Here is a 14,909-nt window from a genome sequence, read left to right as displayed (position 1 = left end):
GGGATTAAGACAGCCCTTGCAGAGTGATTTCAAGCTTACTCATACATGCTAAGGCCAGGCAGGTTGGTGGCACTGAATCAGTTACATCATCAATCAGTTACATCATCATTGCTGTTATGTGTAGGCAGCGGGACACAGGGAACCAGGACAACCGTCCTCCTCACAGGCCGGCAGAACCAAGTAGGTGTGGTACCTGTTTGCGGCACGGCCCCTGCATTGCCAGAAGGCTCCCTACCCATAGATGCCCCACTGGGGTGTCCCCCTGTTTGACTCAAGGGCATGGCTGGAATCGTCCCCATTTTACAGATGAGCAAATGGTCCCAGGAAGGTTAGGAGGCCACCTGTAGTCAGACGGCTAGTGATTTGAGTGGGAAGCTAGGCCCTCCTCATCCACTCACAGACTCTGGGTCCACCCAGGCTGGTTCCCCTTGCTGGGCCTGGTCTTCCCTTTGGGCCACACCAGGCAGGGGAGCAGAGGTCCAGGCTTGCAGCTCGTGGGCTCCCCCTGCCGGCCCGAGGCCACCAGGGCAGCCGGGCTCAGTCAACCCGCTCCCCTCCACCACTCCATCCAGGCTCTGCCTCTCCCTGGCAGTCTGAACACACATCAGTCGGTTAACAGGTTTCTACTGAGCTCCCACCATGCACCAGGCTCCGAGGTGGCGCCAGCGGTAAAGAACCCAATGCAGGAGACATAAGAGACAGGTTTGATCCCTGGGTCGGAAAGATCCCCTGGAGAAGGAAATGGCAACCCACTCCAGTATTCATGCCAGGAGAATCCCATGGACAGAGGAGCCTGGTGGGCTACAGTCCACGGGGTCACAAAGAGTCGGATCTGACTGAAGCAGCTTAGCACGCACACACGAACCACGCTGGGAGGCAAGGTGAGGTCTGGGGCCTGACCGAGCAGAGAGGAGGCCGGACCAGCCTCCTGGAAGAAGTACCCCCAATGTGTCCGGTCTGCCCCAGGAGCGGCAAATCACTGGAGAAAACTCCTACCAACTTAGCAGAGGCTCCCTCTAAACTCTCCATCTCCCCCAGGTGGCCAAGGCAGCTGCTGCTTTGGAAGTGAGTCCCTCCTCCCCCTTCTCCCTCTCCAAGCCTCCTCCACTCTTCCTCCCAGTCAGACAGCTATGGGGTGCTGCCTCCCCCCACACACATACACCTGCCCACATCGCGTTCTCCCTCTCTCGGGTCAGTGGGCACAAAGGTCCATCCTCCCAGCCGATGCTGCCCAGCTCACCTCCCAAGGACTCCTCTTGCGCTCCCCCTCCACCAGGCTGCCCTCAAACACCTTCTCCTGTACCCGCTCTACGAAAACAGAACCCTCCCTCGACCCCGCATGCCACGCACTGTAGCTGTGGCCTCCTCTCTCTGCCGCTCTCCTCCACCGCCTAAGTTCTGTCTCCACGTCTTCCTCCCCCAGCCCCACCTCTCTGTCAAGGCCAAGGTCAGAGGCACCATGCTGGCTGCCTGAACTCACTCAGTGGCCCTTTCTGGACTCCCTTGTGTGCTCAGCACCCCAGACCCCTCCATCCCTCTCTGGACCCCGCCTCCTGGCCCCAGGCCGCTCCCTGGCCCTCCACAGCCTCCTTATGGCCTCCCTTCTTCCTTAATCCACACCCTCTTTTCTTTTAAAGATTTTTTTTTTCTTATGTAGACCATGTTTAAAGTCTCTGCTGAGTTTGTTACAATACCCTTTCTGGCTTTTTTGAAAAACGTTTTGGCTTTCTGGCCCTAGGGAATGTGAGATCTCAGCTCAAGGGTGGAACCCACACACCCCCCACCCCCCCCACACCCCCCCACCCCCCACACCCCCCCTGCACTGGAAGGCAGTGCCAGCCACTGGACCACCAGGGAAGTCTCTCTCCCACGGTCTTCACGTCAGTTCCATGCATCCCAAATCCCGGGTGCACCCCCAGCTTCTCATCTCTTCTGAGCAACTGCCCCCCAAGGCCTGCAGCCTGCTCTCATCCCCAAACTCTCTGCGTGCAGAACTGAACCTGGGACCCCTCCGTCCTTCCTACCTTCTCAGTGGGTGGCCCCAGACTTTGCTGGGGCCCCCAACCAGGGGTCTTTCCTTTCTCTTCCTTCCCCCTTCTATCCATCTGCAGACTGTCAGATTTATCCCCACAACACCACGGAAGCCAGGCCTTCTGCTTATCCCCTCCAGGGCCAAGCCTCCATCATTAACTGCTCCCTAGCAGCAGCAGCAGCAGTGCCCTCCGGAAGTCCCCACTCCCAGCTGACTCCCGGTGCCCACCCTGACACAGCAGCCCAGAGATCTCAGTCAGAAGTCTCTCGGTGCAAAGCTCAGCTCAAACTCCAGGTGCTTACCCGTGCTTGGAGAGCCCGCCTCTTTCCGCAACCTCCTCCCATGCTACCCTCCCTACCACACTTCAACCCTGAGCCTTCCATCCCCCAGCAGCCAAGCTGTTGCCTGCCTCAGGGCCTTTGCGCCTGCTGTGCCTCCCGCCTGGTCTTCCTTTACTGCCCCCTCCTCGTGGCCCTCCCCCTCCCCAGAATAGCTGCCTGCCCTACCATCTGTGTTCTGCTTGACCCTGGCCATATGTGGACCGGTCGTATTTATGCTGGATTCCCAGCACTGGGCACAGCATAGGGCACATGTGAGGGTCCCTGAGGTGAATCAATGAACCAAGGATCTGAGACCTGAAGGCTGAGGGCAAGTTTGCTGAAAGGACAGGGTCTTCTGGGAGGAGGGAGCAGCACGTTCAAAAGCCTTGATGTAGGAGAGAGCCTTTGCGTGGGGAATGGAGCGAGATCTACAGCAGCTGGACTGGAGAGCAAAAGCTAGGCTCTGGGTGCCTCCCCAGCTGTCCGAGGCCCCTACTGGCCCAGGGCCCGGCCGTGCGGGGGTTTCCACTCCGCTCTTGCTCCTCGGCCCCCCAGGTTTGGGTTCATGCCCTCCGACTGTCGTGTTCATGCGCAAGGCACTCACCCTCCCCACCTCAGTTTTCTCATCTCTAGAACGGGGGTGAGGAAGGCCCTCCCCAGCACCCGAGCTTGCTATGAGCGAGAAGGTGGCTGTGAAAACGCAGAGGAAGCTGTCGGGCGCCATCCAGACATCAGACACACTCACTCCTTCCTGGGGGTGAGATCTGCTGCTGCTGCTCAGTCGCTAAGTCCTGTCTGACTCCTTGCGACCCCGTGGACTGAAGCCCGCCAGGCTCCTCTGTCCACGGACTTCTCAGGCAAGAATACTGGAGTGGGTTGCCATTCCCTTCTCCAGGGGACCTCCCTGACCCAGGGATCGAAGCCAAGTCTCCTGCATTGCAGGCAGATTCTTTACCATCTGAGCCACAGGAAAGCCCTTTTAAGTTCTTTGGGTCCCCATATTTGTCATCTTGCACAACTGTGACCAAAGTCCCCCTCTGAGGTCTCAGGGTACTCGAGTACCAGTGCTCACAGCCGGCTGGACTGTGGCCAACAAAAGCCCATGCTGTGACACCGGAGGGGCTGGTCCAAGGCGACCCCACAGGACTCCCATAGCGGAGTTCCTCCAGCTGGGGCAGCCTCAGGCACCCAGAGATGGCTCATGTCCCCTAGCAGACACCAACTGGCAGAGACCACCACCTTGCTCTACAAAAGCAGCTGAGCAATTGGCCCTGGTCACAGGCAAGCAGAAGGAACCCAGGGCAGGAGCTGGCCCAGGGCTCTGTCCTGCACTGTCCCCCCCAGGACCCGGGGCCTGCTCTGAGTGACTCCCAGCACCCCCAGCCCCCCTTCTCTCCAGCAAAGACCAAAACACAGCTCTACTTCCCAGAGACAGCCAATGAAGACTGCCAGAGCTGCCTGCGTGGCCACCAGCGGTCTAGGTGCCAGCCCTGGGGACACCTGTCAGCCTGCCCTTCCGATCTGTGGTCCCCAAGTGCGTACCTCCTAGGGCCGGTGTGCGGGCTGCCAAGTCCTCGTACATCTCCAGAGCAAAGTGGCGACCCGGAAGAGCTACAGGCGGTGCTAGTCCGATTTATGGGAGAGGAGAAACCAGCTGAGGACCCGAGCACTGTCTTTAGGGCCTCAGCTTCACCTGCCAGGGGGGCTGCCCCCAGGCTCCCTCAACTTGCTCCAGGAGGAGAGGCAGGACCCTAGGGTGGGCATGTGCCCCACGCATGTCTTTTTTTTCATATATATTTTTATTTATTTGGCTGTGCTGGGTCTTTGTTGTGGCATGTGGGATCTAATTCCCTGCCCAAAGATCGAACCCAGGTCCCCTGCATTGGGAGCGAGAAGTCTTACCCACTGGGCCACCAGAGAAGTCCCACCCCACGCATTTCTGACACGCACTACCTCCCTCTGCCAGAAGCACAGGTGCAGACTTAAAGCATAAGTGAGTTTTATTTTTCTTATAAAAGATGTACAACATACGCTTTAATTTTCTTTCTTTTTTGGAGAGGTGAGAGTATTTCACAGCTCAGTGAAACAGGTGCTGGAAAAAAGATGTTTGCAGTAAAGTTTGATGGGGATGTCTGACCCCAGACGAAGCTTTCAGCAGCTCCCAGGCACGAAAGCTGAGCTGTAGGAAGCAGGTTGTGCCAGAACCATAAAGTGCAGTGGGCGAACAGGAATTCAATGATGTGTTTTAAGAAGTGTCTTTATGGCGCTTCCCGACGGTGTTGGGAAAGGTTGAGGGTCGGCTGGTGAGCACCTTCTCTTCTGGAGAAGGCCAGGTGGGCAGGGCTGATAAGGGTTGGGCTCTGGGAACCCTGCGGCAGGGGCATTAGTCACCCAGGCTCCCCGTCCCCGGAGAGCAGGTGCTCGTCAAAGCCTGTGGCACGAGCCATGGGGAGATAGCACGAGGAGCCATGGGAAGACAGCACGAGGCACGCTGGAGCTTATCTACCCTCCTAGGCTCCCCTGCCACCCCCCTGCGCTGGCATGTGCCAAGGCTGCTTTCCCAGAAGACAGGTGGGAGAGGCCCCCCAATTCCCAGGTGTGCCTGGAAATTTTCCCAGTTCAGCAGTCCAATCAGATGAATTGTCCGTTCTGCGCAAAAGCCCACAGGGGTTGAAATCAGGCTTCGCCCCGCCTTGTGCAGACAGGCTGGAACACATGGGCCTGATCCCGAGCCCCAGGGAGAAGGAGTGGGTCAGGGCTCTAGCACTCAAGACCATGGCGGAGACAGGTTTACATGAGCCCAGTGTCTCCAGGGCCAGAACAGAGCAGAGAGAGGAGACAGACCTGAGAGGTGGCAAGGAAGGGGGGCCGCTGGGGACCCTTGGCTGCTGTATACAAAACGGTTTCTAACGTGATCCTAGCACAACTTACAAATCGGGTGCTGTTGGTCCCATTTTACAGATGAGGAACCTGAGGCTCAGGGAGCATGGACGCAGTGGTGCTGGGGCTTGCCGTGTCTGATGACACCAAAGTCCATTCTCTTTTTAGCACACAGCTCCACCCCTACTGCAGGCCAGAAGGGACCTGCCCTTCTGGAGGCCAGGCCCCTCCTGTGATGACAAAGCCCCCACTGCCTGACCTTAAGCCCCCTCACACTGACACACCTTATAGCAGGACTGTTTCCACACTCTTTCTAATGAAAAGGCATAACCTGGGGTGGGGATAATGAGGCATCCTAGAACTGAGGGAATTAGGCTAAAAGAATTAACCCGTGGCCAGTGAAATTAGATACTGCAGAGATCTCTCAAAAAGACTGAATGTCTCCTGGGTGGAAGATCCAGCCTGATGGTATTTACTTATTTAGAGAGAAAACAGGTCCATACACGTGGGCTGTCAGCCTAAAGCCAGAACAAAGGAATGCACAGAGCCCAGGCCAAATGTGGCCATCTGTCCAGAGGACCCACTGGACCATGAACTGAGGCTGCTGCCCTTGGGGCCCAGAGCAGGCACTCAGCTCTGTGTTTGGGCTGAAACACTGAGCAACTGCCCGAGGAAGGTGGGTGGGTGTGCTCAGGACAACGGGATCTGCTTCCAAGTCACTCCACCATCTCCCTAGTTGAGAGCACATGCTGCTGAACAAACTTCAGACTACAACTTGGCTTCTAACATTGTAGTGCTGGAGAAGACTCTTGAGAATCCTTTGGATTGCGAGGAGATCCAACCAGTCAATCCTAAAGGAAATCAAACCTGGATATGCATTGGAAGGATGGATGCTGAAGCTGAAGCTCAGCTTTGGCCACCTGATGGTTAATTCCAGTGAGTTCCAGAGCCAACTCACTGGAAAAGACAGTTATGCTGGGAAAGATTGAGGGCAGGAGAAGAGGGTGGCAGAGGATGAGATCGCTAGATAGCATCACCAACTCAATGGACATGAATTTGAACAAACTCCAGGTGACAGTGACGGACAGGGAAGCCTGGCGCGATGCAGTCCACGGGGTCGCAAAGAGTTGGACACGACTTAGCGACCGAACAACAATGGCTTTTCCACAGGGAGTGGAGGCCCTGCCCCGGCGCACATGAGTTTCCAGATCCGCTGCTATTCTATTTCCCACCATGAACGGCACCTCAACCCTCTGAACTATGCATTAGTCTCCTGTGAGTTTGGTTACTATGTGCCAGTCTTTGAGAGAGGATCATCTCAGGCACAGACAAGAGTTTAGCCGCCCTTGTAGGTATATCCCCCACAGAAAGGCGAGCATGTGTCCATCAAAGACACGTGCAAGGATATTCAGAGCAACTTTACTCCCAAATGTCCCAAACTGGAAACCAAGTGGCTACAAGAAGACTGCACGTAAAACTGTGCCACACCACGGGATGCCACCCAGCAACGAGGAAGAGCGAACCGCTGGCACACAGTAATGTGGGTGGATCCCGCAGACGTCGAGTAAAAGGACCTTACACGCTGCGTGTATGCCTCTGCTGACATGAAGTTCAAGAGAAAACAAAATGAAGAGACAGAAGAAAGATTAGCTGTAAGGGGTACTGATTTACCCCTTACAGCTCAAAGGAAAGAGCCCCTTCCGGGGCAATGGCAGTGCTCTACCTACTGACCAGAGCAGCGGTTGCACAGCTGGATACCTACGTAAAAGTACACCGACTGCAGCAATTCCCTGGCAGTCCAGAGGTGAGGGGCTTCCCCAGTGGCTCAGTGGTAAAGAATCTGCCTGCAGTGCAGGAGATGTGGGTTCGATCCCCGGGTCAGGAAGATCCCCTGGAGGAGGGCATGGCAACCCACTCCAGTATTCTTGCCTGGAGCATCATCATGGACAGAGGAGCCTGGTGGGCTACAGTCCATGGGGTTGCAAAGAGTCGGGCACGACTGAGCAACACGTGCCAGCGGTTAAGACCTGGCTCTTTCACTGCCATGGAGCCGGGCTCAATCCCTGGTCAGGGAACTAAGATCTCACAGGCCATGCAGCCAAAAAATAAAGAGTACACCAACTGTACACTTAAGGTCTGTACACTTGATGTACTTTACAATATAACTCAGCTGAACATGTAAATGAATGTAATGAAGAAATAGTGTGGGGATCTTCCCGGATCAAAGCTTCTCCAGGAGTTCCCTGGCAGCCTATTGGTTAGGATTCTGGGCTTTCACTACCATGGCCTGGGTTCAGGCCCTGGTCGTGGAACTGAGATCTTGCAAGTTGAGCAGCACGGTCAAATAAATAAATAAAAGATCAAAGCTTGAACCCTAATCAGAGGCAGAAGCCACTTGAGGCAGTCTCCCAGTGTGGTGGTTTTAAAAATACGCCCCCAATTCTTTGATCTTCATCCCTTCCAAAGGTGGACACTAATTCCCCTCCCCTTGAATGTGGACCAGAGGCCTTTAAGCCAGCAGCCACTTCACAGGACCAAGGCCCCTGGGAAGGGCCCTCTCTACCTCTAACCAAATCCCCGCTTCCTGAGAAACCCTGAGCCTGACCACCCAGCTAAGCTACTCCCAGCTTCCAGACCCTCAGGGACTGAGAGATAATACAAACGTTTGCTGTTTCAAGCCACTAAGTGTCCTGGTAGCCTGTTACCAAGCCGCAACAGATAACTAAAACACGATCTTTCTGTGTCACCCCCACAAACTACCACCTAATGGCTTCTGGTGGGGTGGGGCTTCCACCTAGGTCTGGGGTTCCTGGGACAAGCCCAGCCTCCCCACACTGCCCCTGCCTGCATGAACTCGGGAGCTCAGGCAGCCCTGCCCGCCACGTCTTCTTCAAGCACCGACCTTTACTGGGCATTGTCTCAGTGCCCTAACATATCCTCCTGCTTCTTCACCTGAGCTCCATGAGGGGAGGGTCCCCGCCTCTCTCCCCAGCACGGCAGTGCTGGCCACACAGAAGGCGCTGGATAAAAACGGACCAAATGAATGGAAATCTCAAATCCTAGCAGACAGACACCACAGCAGCCTGGGAATTCCTGGCCCATCAACTTCAAGAGGTCTGGAAGTTTTCAGCGCCGGCAAGGAGTGGGAGGGGCGGAGAGCTGGATCCTACAGAAAGCGGCAGACCCAGGAACAGGTGTCTGGGCCTCCAGCCTTCCAAGCTCTCCTTCCCACCACCCTGGGATGCTGTTCTCTGACGAAGAAGGGAAATCAGGGCTCCCTGTGGGGACAGTCCCCGTGCCAAGGAGCCACTCCCCACTCCCCACCCTGACCCTGGATGTTCGGGGGGCCAGGGCTTGAAGGGGTGACAAGCACTCCTTTTGCCCCGGGAGCAAAGTCAAGTGCTTCCGGCTGGAGCTTTAAGATCCCAGCGAAGGCATTGCAACTCAACGACAGGAGTAGTTCATCTTGAACTCTACCTCCAATCCCAGAGGACGCCTCCCCTAACCCTCAACCGCGCCCCGCCCCAGGCCTGCCTCCCCAGCCCCATTGGCTGAACCCTCGCTACCGCAAGTCCCAGCCAATGAGCTGCCGTCCCTGCCCTTTTGAAAGGCGATCCAGCCGGGAATGGTCACAGGAGGCCAAGGAGCATGCCCCGAAGGGCAGGGGCAGCTAGACTAGCAGCCCGGGCTATTTCAGGCTCCGCAGATCAGGTTGCCTGCCTTCCCTCTTCTGTTCTGGCCCAGAGTCCAGCCCTGGGACTCATGCCCACCAGGACTCATGGCCCGCGCCGCAACCCCAACCCCGACCCCCCGCCGCCCCAGCCGGAGGAAATAGCTTGATTCCTGGGTGTGGGGAGCAGGGGTGTCACTGTTCTCACAGACACAACCTCCCCTCTCGGCCCCGCCCCGCCCCCCTCCTCCTCCCTGTGTCCCCCAGGAATGAGGCAGAGACAGCTCACAAGTGTCCAGAGGCCAACGATAAGGGCTAAAGGGCACCAGACCACGTGCCCAGAGAGGCAGGCCCCGGGGGGCATGGGGGGAGGTGTGGCCGGCCTGCCCAGGGAGGCCCGTTCCTTGTGGCTATCTGATCCCACCAGGTGGGACGCCAGCCCCAAAGCCCATTCCCTGCCACTCTGTCTAAAATGTCACCACTGGAGAAACCACAGTATTGCAAAGCCGGGGGAGTTGAGAGCCTACTGTGAGATCTGAAGCAAACTCCAAGTGACCGTGGGCTACTCGGCGCAGGCGCCGGGCCTCAGTTTCCCTCCTACACAACAGATTTAGGTGCGAGGTCCTGGGTGCTCTCTGGGGGAGCCCCGCGACCCCTTTCAGTGAGGTGAGGCCACCCTCCTCACACTGCCTCCGATTGGGGCCCTTGACCGGGTCCGGGGGAAGTAGTTTCCGGGGCTGGGCACATGTGGGGCATGGCTGTAAACGGGAGGGAGGTCCATACCAGGCACATGGGACCTTAACTTCCCCAGTTCTCTGGGGTGGACGAGGCGGCTAGTGGGGTGCTGTCCAGCCGGAGAATGCCCACGGAGAGCCGCCCTCGCGCCCCCCTCCTGCTTACACTTACATTTTGCCTCCTTCCAGTCGGTGGAGGTGCTCAGGTCCACCTTCGCCGCCATGGCCAGGGGGGCCCAGGTGCGCACCCCGGCTCTCCGCCCCACCGCCGCCGCCCCCCAAGCCCCAACTCCCGCTGAGGTCCGCGCGCGCGGGTGGTGCGCGCTCAGGGACGCCGGGGGACCGCACGCACTACTGCGGGTCCTCGTGGCACCCGGCGAGGGGCCGGGCCAGGGGCGCGGGGCGCCGAGCAGCTGCCCCGCCGCGCGCAGCTGTGCCAGGAGGCGGGACACTCGGTTCTGCAGAAACATGAGCAGGCGGCGCTGGGCGGCTCCCCGCCCACTTAGACTCTATTTACCAAGCTCAGGGAGTCTCTCCCTTATTTACTTGGGGACCAGGTGGCGCGTGCCAGCCCGAGGCGACCTGCTTGGGAGCCAGCGGGCCGCGAGGCCAGAAAACCCAGGCGCGCCGCTGGGCACCCTGGAACTTGTAGTCCCGGCCGCAGACAGGCCCCCCCGCACTCGTAAACACACGTGCGCGCCCCGCCCAGCCAGCCGAGTCGCACAGCGCTGGAGCCCGGCTCTCAAATGGTCGTGTGCCCGCCGTGCGCCTCCCCTCGGGGCTGGAAGTTGGCAACCTCCAACTTCCTGGTGGGCGACGCCTCTGGCCTCCGACCCTGTCTCCGTCTCTGCCTCTCCAGCCGAGTGCACAGAGGCGGGCGTAAATCCTCACCGGTCACCCGGGCCCCACCCTACCCGCAGTCCCCGGGAGCCGCGCGTCCCCGCCGGCCGGGGGGAGGTGAGGCGAACGGGTAGGTCCGGTTGGGCGACTATTACCCAGGCCGCTGAACCTCTGCCTCTTAGCCCGAGGGGCGGGCGGGGCCGCGGCTGGAACCGAATCTAGAGCTACTCGGGAGGCAAGGATAGAAGTCCTGGAATTTGAAGACAGAAAATGAGAGTTCCAAGTGGCGTTCTCGGTGTAAGAATTGGGGTGATGTTTTTCTTTATATTTTTCTTATTTTTTTTACAAGGACTCTAAGCATGGAGTTACGTTATTTTTTTAACATAAACATGTTAATCTTTGGCATAGTCAATAAAACAGAAATAGATGTTTTTGTGGAACTCTCTTGCTTTTTCGATGATCCAACGGATATTGGCAATTTGGTCTCTGGTTCCTCTGCCTTTTCTAAAACCAGCTTGAACAACTGGAAGTTCACGGTTCACGTATTGCTGAAGCCTGGCTTGGAGAATTTTGAGCATTACTTTACTAGCGTGTGAGATGAGTGCAACTGTGCGGTATTTTGAGCATTCTTTGGGACTGGAATGAAAACTGACCTTTTCCAGTCCTGTGGCCACTGCTGAGTTTTCCAAATTTGCTGGCATATTGAGTGCAGCACTTTCACAGCATCATCTTTCAGGATTTGAAAGAGCTCAACTGGAACTCCATCACCTCCACTAGCTTTGTTCGTAGTGATGCTTTCTAAGGCCCACTTGACTTCACATTCCAGGATGTCTGGCTCTAGGTCAGTGATCACACCATCATGATTATCTGGGTCGTGAAGACCTTTTTTGTACAGTTCTTCTGTGTATTCTTGCCATCTCTTCTTAATATCTTCTGCTTCTCTTAGGTCCATACCATTTCTGTCCTTTATCGAGCCCATCTTTGCATGAAATGTTCCCTTGGTATCTCTAATTTTCTTGAAGAGATCTCTAGTCTTTCCCATTCTGTTGTTTTCCTCTATTTCTTTGCATTGATCGCTGAGGAAGGCTTTCTTATCTCTTCTTGCTATTCTTTGGAACTCTGCATTCAGATACTTGTATCTTTCCTTTTCTCCTTTGCTTTTCACTTCTCTTCTTTTCACAGCTATTTGTAAGGCTTCCCCAGACAGCCATTTTCCTTTTTTGCATAGTCAATAAAGCAGAAAAACATCTATTTCTGCTTTATTGACTATGCCAAAGCCTTTGACCGTGTGGATCACAATAAACTGTGGAAAATTCTGAAAGAGATGGGAATATCAGACCACCTGACCTGCCTCTTGAGAAATCTGTATGCAGGTCAGGAAGCAACAGTTAGAACTGGACATGGAACAACAGACTGGTTCCAAATAGGAAAAGGAGTTCGTCAAGGCTGTATACTGTCACCCTGCTTATTTAATTTCTATGCAGAGTACATCATGAAAAATGCTGGGCTGGAAGAAGCACAAGCTGGAATCAAGATTGCCGGGAGAAATATCAACCTCAGATATGCAGATGACACCACCCTTATGGCAGAAAGTGAAGAGGAACTAAAAAGCCTCTTGATGAAGGTGAAAGAGGAGAGTGAAAAAGTGGGCTTAAAACTCAACATTCAGAAAACGAAGATCATGGCATCCAGTCCCATCACTTCATGGCAAATAGATGGGGAAACAGTGGAAACAGTGTCAGACTTTATTTTTTGGGGCTCCAAAATCACTGCAGATGGTGACTGCAGCCATGAAATTAAAAGACGCTTACTCCTTGGAAGAAAAGTTATGACCAACCTAGATAGCATATTGAAAAGCAGAGACATCCCTTTGCCAACAAAGGTCCGTCTAGTCAAGGCTATGGTTTTTCCAGTGGTCATGTATGGATGTGAGAGTTGGACTGTGAAGAACGCTGAGCACCGAAGAATTGATGCTTTTGAACTGTGGTGTTGGAGAAGACTCTTGAGAGTCCCTTGGACTGCAAGGAGATCCAACCAGTCCATTCTGAAGGAGATCAGCCCTGGGATTTCTTTGGAAGGAATGATGCTAAAGCTGAAACTCCAGTACTTTGGCCACCTCATGTGAAGAGTTGACTCATTGGAAAAGACTCTGATGCTGGGAGGGATTGGGGTCAGGAGGAGAAGGGGATGATAGAGGATGAGATGGCTGGATGGCATCACTGACTCAATGGACATGAGTCTGAGTGAACTCCGGGAGTTGGTGATGGACAGGGAGGTCTGGTGTGCTGCGATTCATGGGGTCACAAAGAGTCAGACATGACTGAGCGACTGAACTGATCTGATCTGATCTGTGGGATCTTAGTTCCTAGACCAGGGATTGAACTCTGGGCTCACGGTGGTGAAAGTGCAGAGTCCTAACCACTGGACTTCCAGTTCAGTTCAGTTGCTCAGCCGTGTCCAACTCTTTGCGACCCCATGGACTGCAGCACACCAGGCTTCCCTGTCCATCACCAACTCCCAGAGCTTGCTCAAACTCATGTCTCTCCAGTCGGTGATGCCATCCAACCATCTCATCCTCTGTCATCCCCTTCTCCTCCTGCCTTCAACCTTTCCCAGCATCAGGGTCTTTTCCAGTGAGTCAGTTCTTCGCATCAGGTGGCCAAAGGATTGCACCTTCAGCTTCAGCATCAGTCCTTCCAATGAATATTCAGGACTGATTTCCTTTAGGATGGACTGGTTTGATCTCCTTGCAGTCCAAGGGACTCAAGAGTCTTCTCCAACACCACAGTTCAAAAGCATCAATGCTTTGGCACTCAGCTTTCTTTATAGTCCAACTCACACGTCCATATGTGACTACTGGAAAAACCATAGCTTTGACTAGACAGATGTTTGTCAGCAAGGCAATGTCTCTGCTTTTTAATATGCTGTCTAGGTTTGTCATAGCTTTTCTTCCGAAGAGCAAGCGTCTGTTAATTTCATGGATGCAGTTACCACCTGCAGTGATTTTGGAGCCCAAGAAAATAAAGTCTGTCACTGTTTCCATTGTTTCCCCATCTATTTGCCTTGAAGTGATGGACTTCAGTCAAGGCTGTGTATTGTCACCCTGCTTATTTAACTTATATGCAGAGTACATCATGCGAAATGCTGGGCTGGATGAAGCACAAGTTGGAATCAAGATTGCTGAGAGATATATCAATAATCTCACATACACAGATGACACCACTCTTATGGCAGAAAGCAAAAAAGAACTAAAGAGCCTCTTGATGGAAGTGAAAGAGGAGAATGAAAAAGTTGGCTTAAAATTCAACATTCAGAAAATGAAGATCATGGTATCCGGTCCCATCACTTCATGGCACATAGATGGGGAAACAATGGAAACAGTGACAGACTTTATTTTCTTGGGCTCCAAAATCACTGCAGATGGTGACTGCAGCCATGAAATTAACAGACACTTGCTCCTTGGAAGAAAAGCTATGACAAACCTAGACAGCATATTAAAAAGCAGAGACATTGCCTTGCTGACAAACGTCTGTCTAGTCAAAGCTATGGTTTTTCCAGTAGTCACATATGGATGTGTGAGTTGGACTATAAAGAAAGCTGAGTGCCGAAGCATTGATGCTTTTGAACTGTGGTGTTGGAGAAGACTCTTGAGTCCCTTGGACTGCAAGGAGATCAAACCAGTCCATCCTAAAGGAAATCAGTCCTGAATATTCATTGGAAGGACTGATGCTGAAGCTGAAGGTGCAATCCTTTGGCCACCTGATGCGAAGAACTGACTCACTGGAAAAGACCCTGATGCTGGGAAAGGTTGAAGGCAGGAGGAGAAGGGGATGACAGAGGATGAGATGGTTGGATGGCATCACCGACTGGAGAGACATGAGTTTGAGCAAGTTCTGGGAGTTGGTGATGGACAGGGAAGCCTGGTGTGCTGCAGTCTATGGAGTCGAAGAGTCAGACACATCTCAGCAACTGAACTGAACTGAACTGATGGACTTCCAGGGAACTCCCTATAGTGGGTATTTTTATAACCTGGAACAAAGAGCCAGGGTTTCTAGGAAGGTTTTAGTACTAACTTTGCTCTTTCTTACTGGGCTACACTGGCCCCCTGTGACTTGCTTCTTGAGCTGTAAATTAAGAAGTCAGTGCTCAGGTCTGACTGCTTACAAACCCACCCTGTGTTCCAGGCCTCTCTGGCACTGAGTGTGGCAAGAACTCTTCACAGGGCTGCGAGGAGCAGCACCAAACCCTCCAGCAGATGCAGTTGGCACCACTGTGGTGCCCGAGTGGATCAGAGGGAGACCTGCGGGCAGAGAGTAAATCAGAAGCCAGGGAACCCGAAGGAAGGGCCAAGGGCCCCCAACACTCCAGGACCACCAGCAAGGCCTGCGCCATTCCCAGAGAAGTTCAGCAAGATTTGTTAAGGATGCAGGTGT

General features: G+C 54.4%; 1 protein-coding gene across 1 annotated transcript in view; it reads right to left on the bottom strand.

Moving 5' to 3' along the window:
- The window catches only part of MACROD1 (mono-ADP ribosylhydrolase 1), a 153,996-nt gene extending 143,777 nt beyond the window's left edge, over positions 1–10,219 (bottom strand). The window contains exon 1 of the mRNA XM_014477709.2: positions 9,809–10,219. Coding sequence (XP_014333195.2) covers positions 9,809–10,106 — 298 coding nt within the window. The 5' untranslated portion in view covers positions 10,107–10,219. The remainder of the gene's footprint in view (positions 1–9,808) is intronic.
- Positions 10,220–14,909: the final 4,690 nt, after the last annotated feature.

This window comes from Bos mutus, chromosome 22 (genome assembly GCF_027580195.1).
Source record: "Bos mutus isolate GX-2022 chromosome 22, NWIPB_WYAK_1.1, whole genome shotgun sequence".
Classification (NCBI taxonomy): domain Eukaryota; kingdom Metazoa; phylum Chordata; class Mammalia; order Artiodactyla; family Bovidae; genus Bos; species Bos mutus.
Note: the sequence above shows the minus strand (reverse complement) of the source record. Positions and strands in the feature narration are given on the sequence as shown.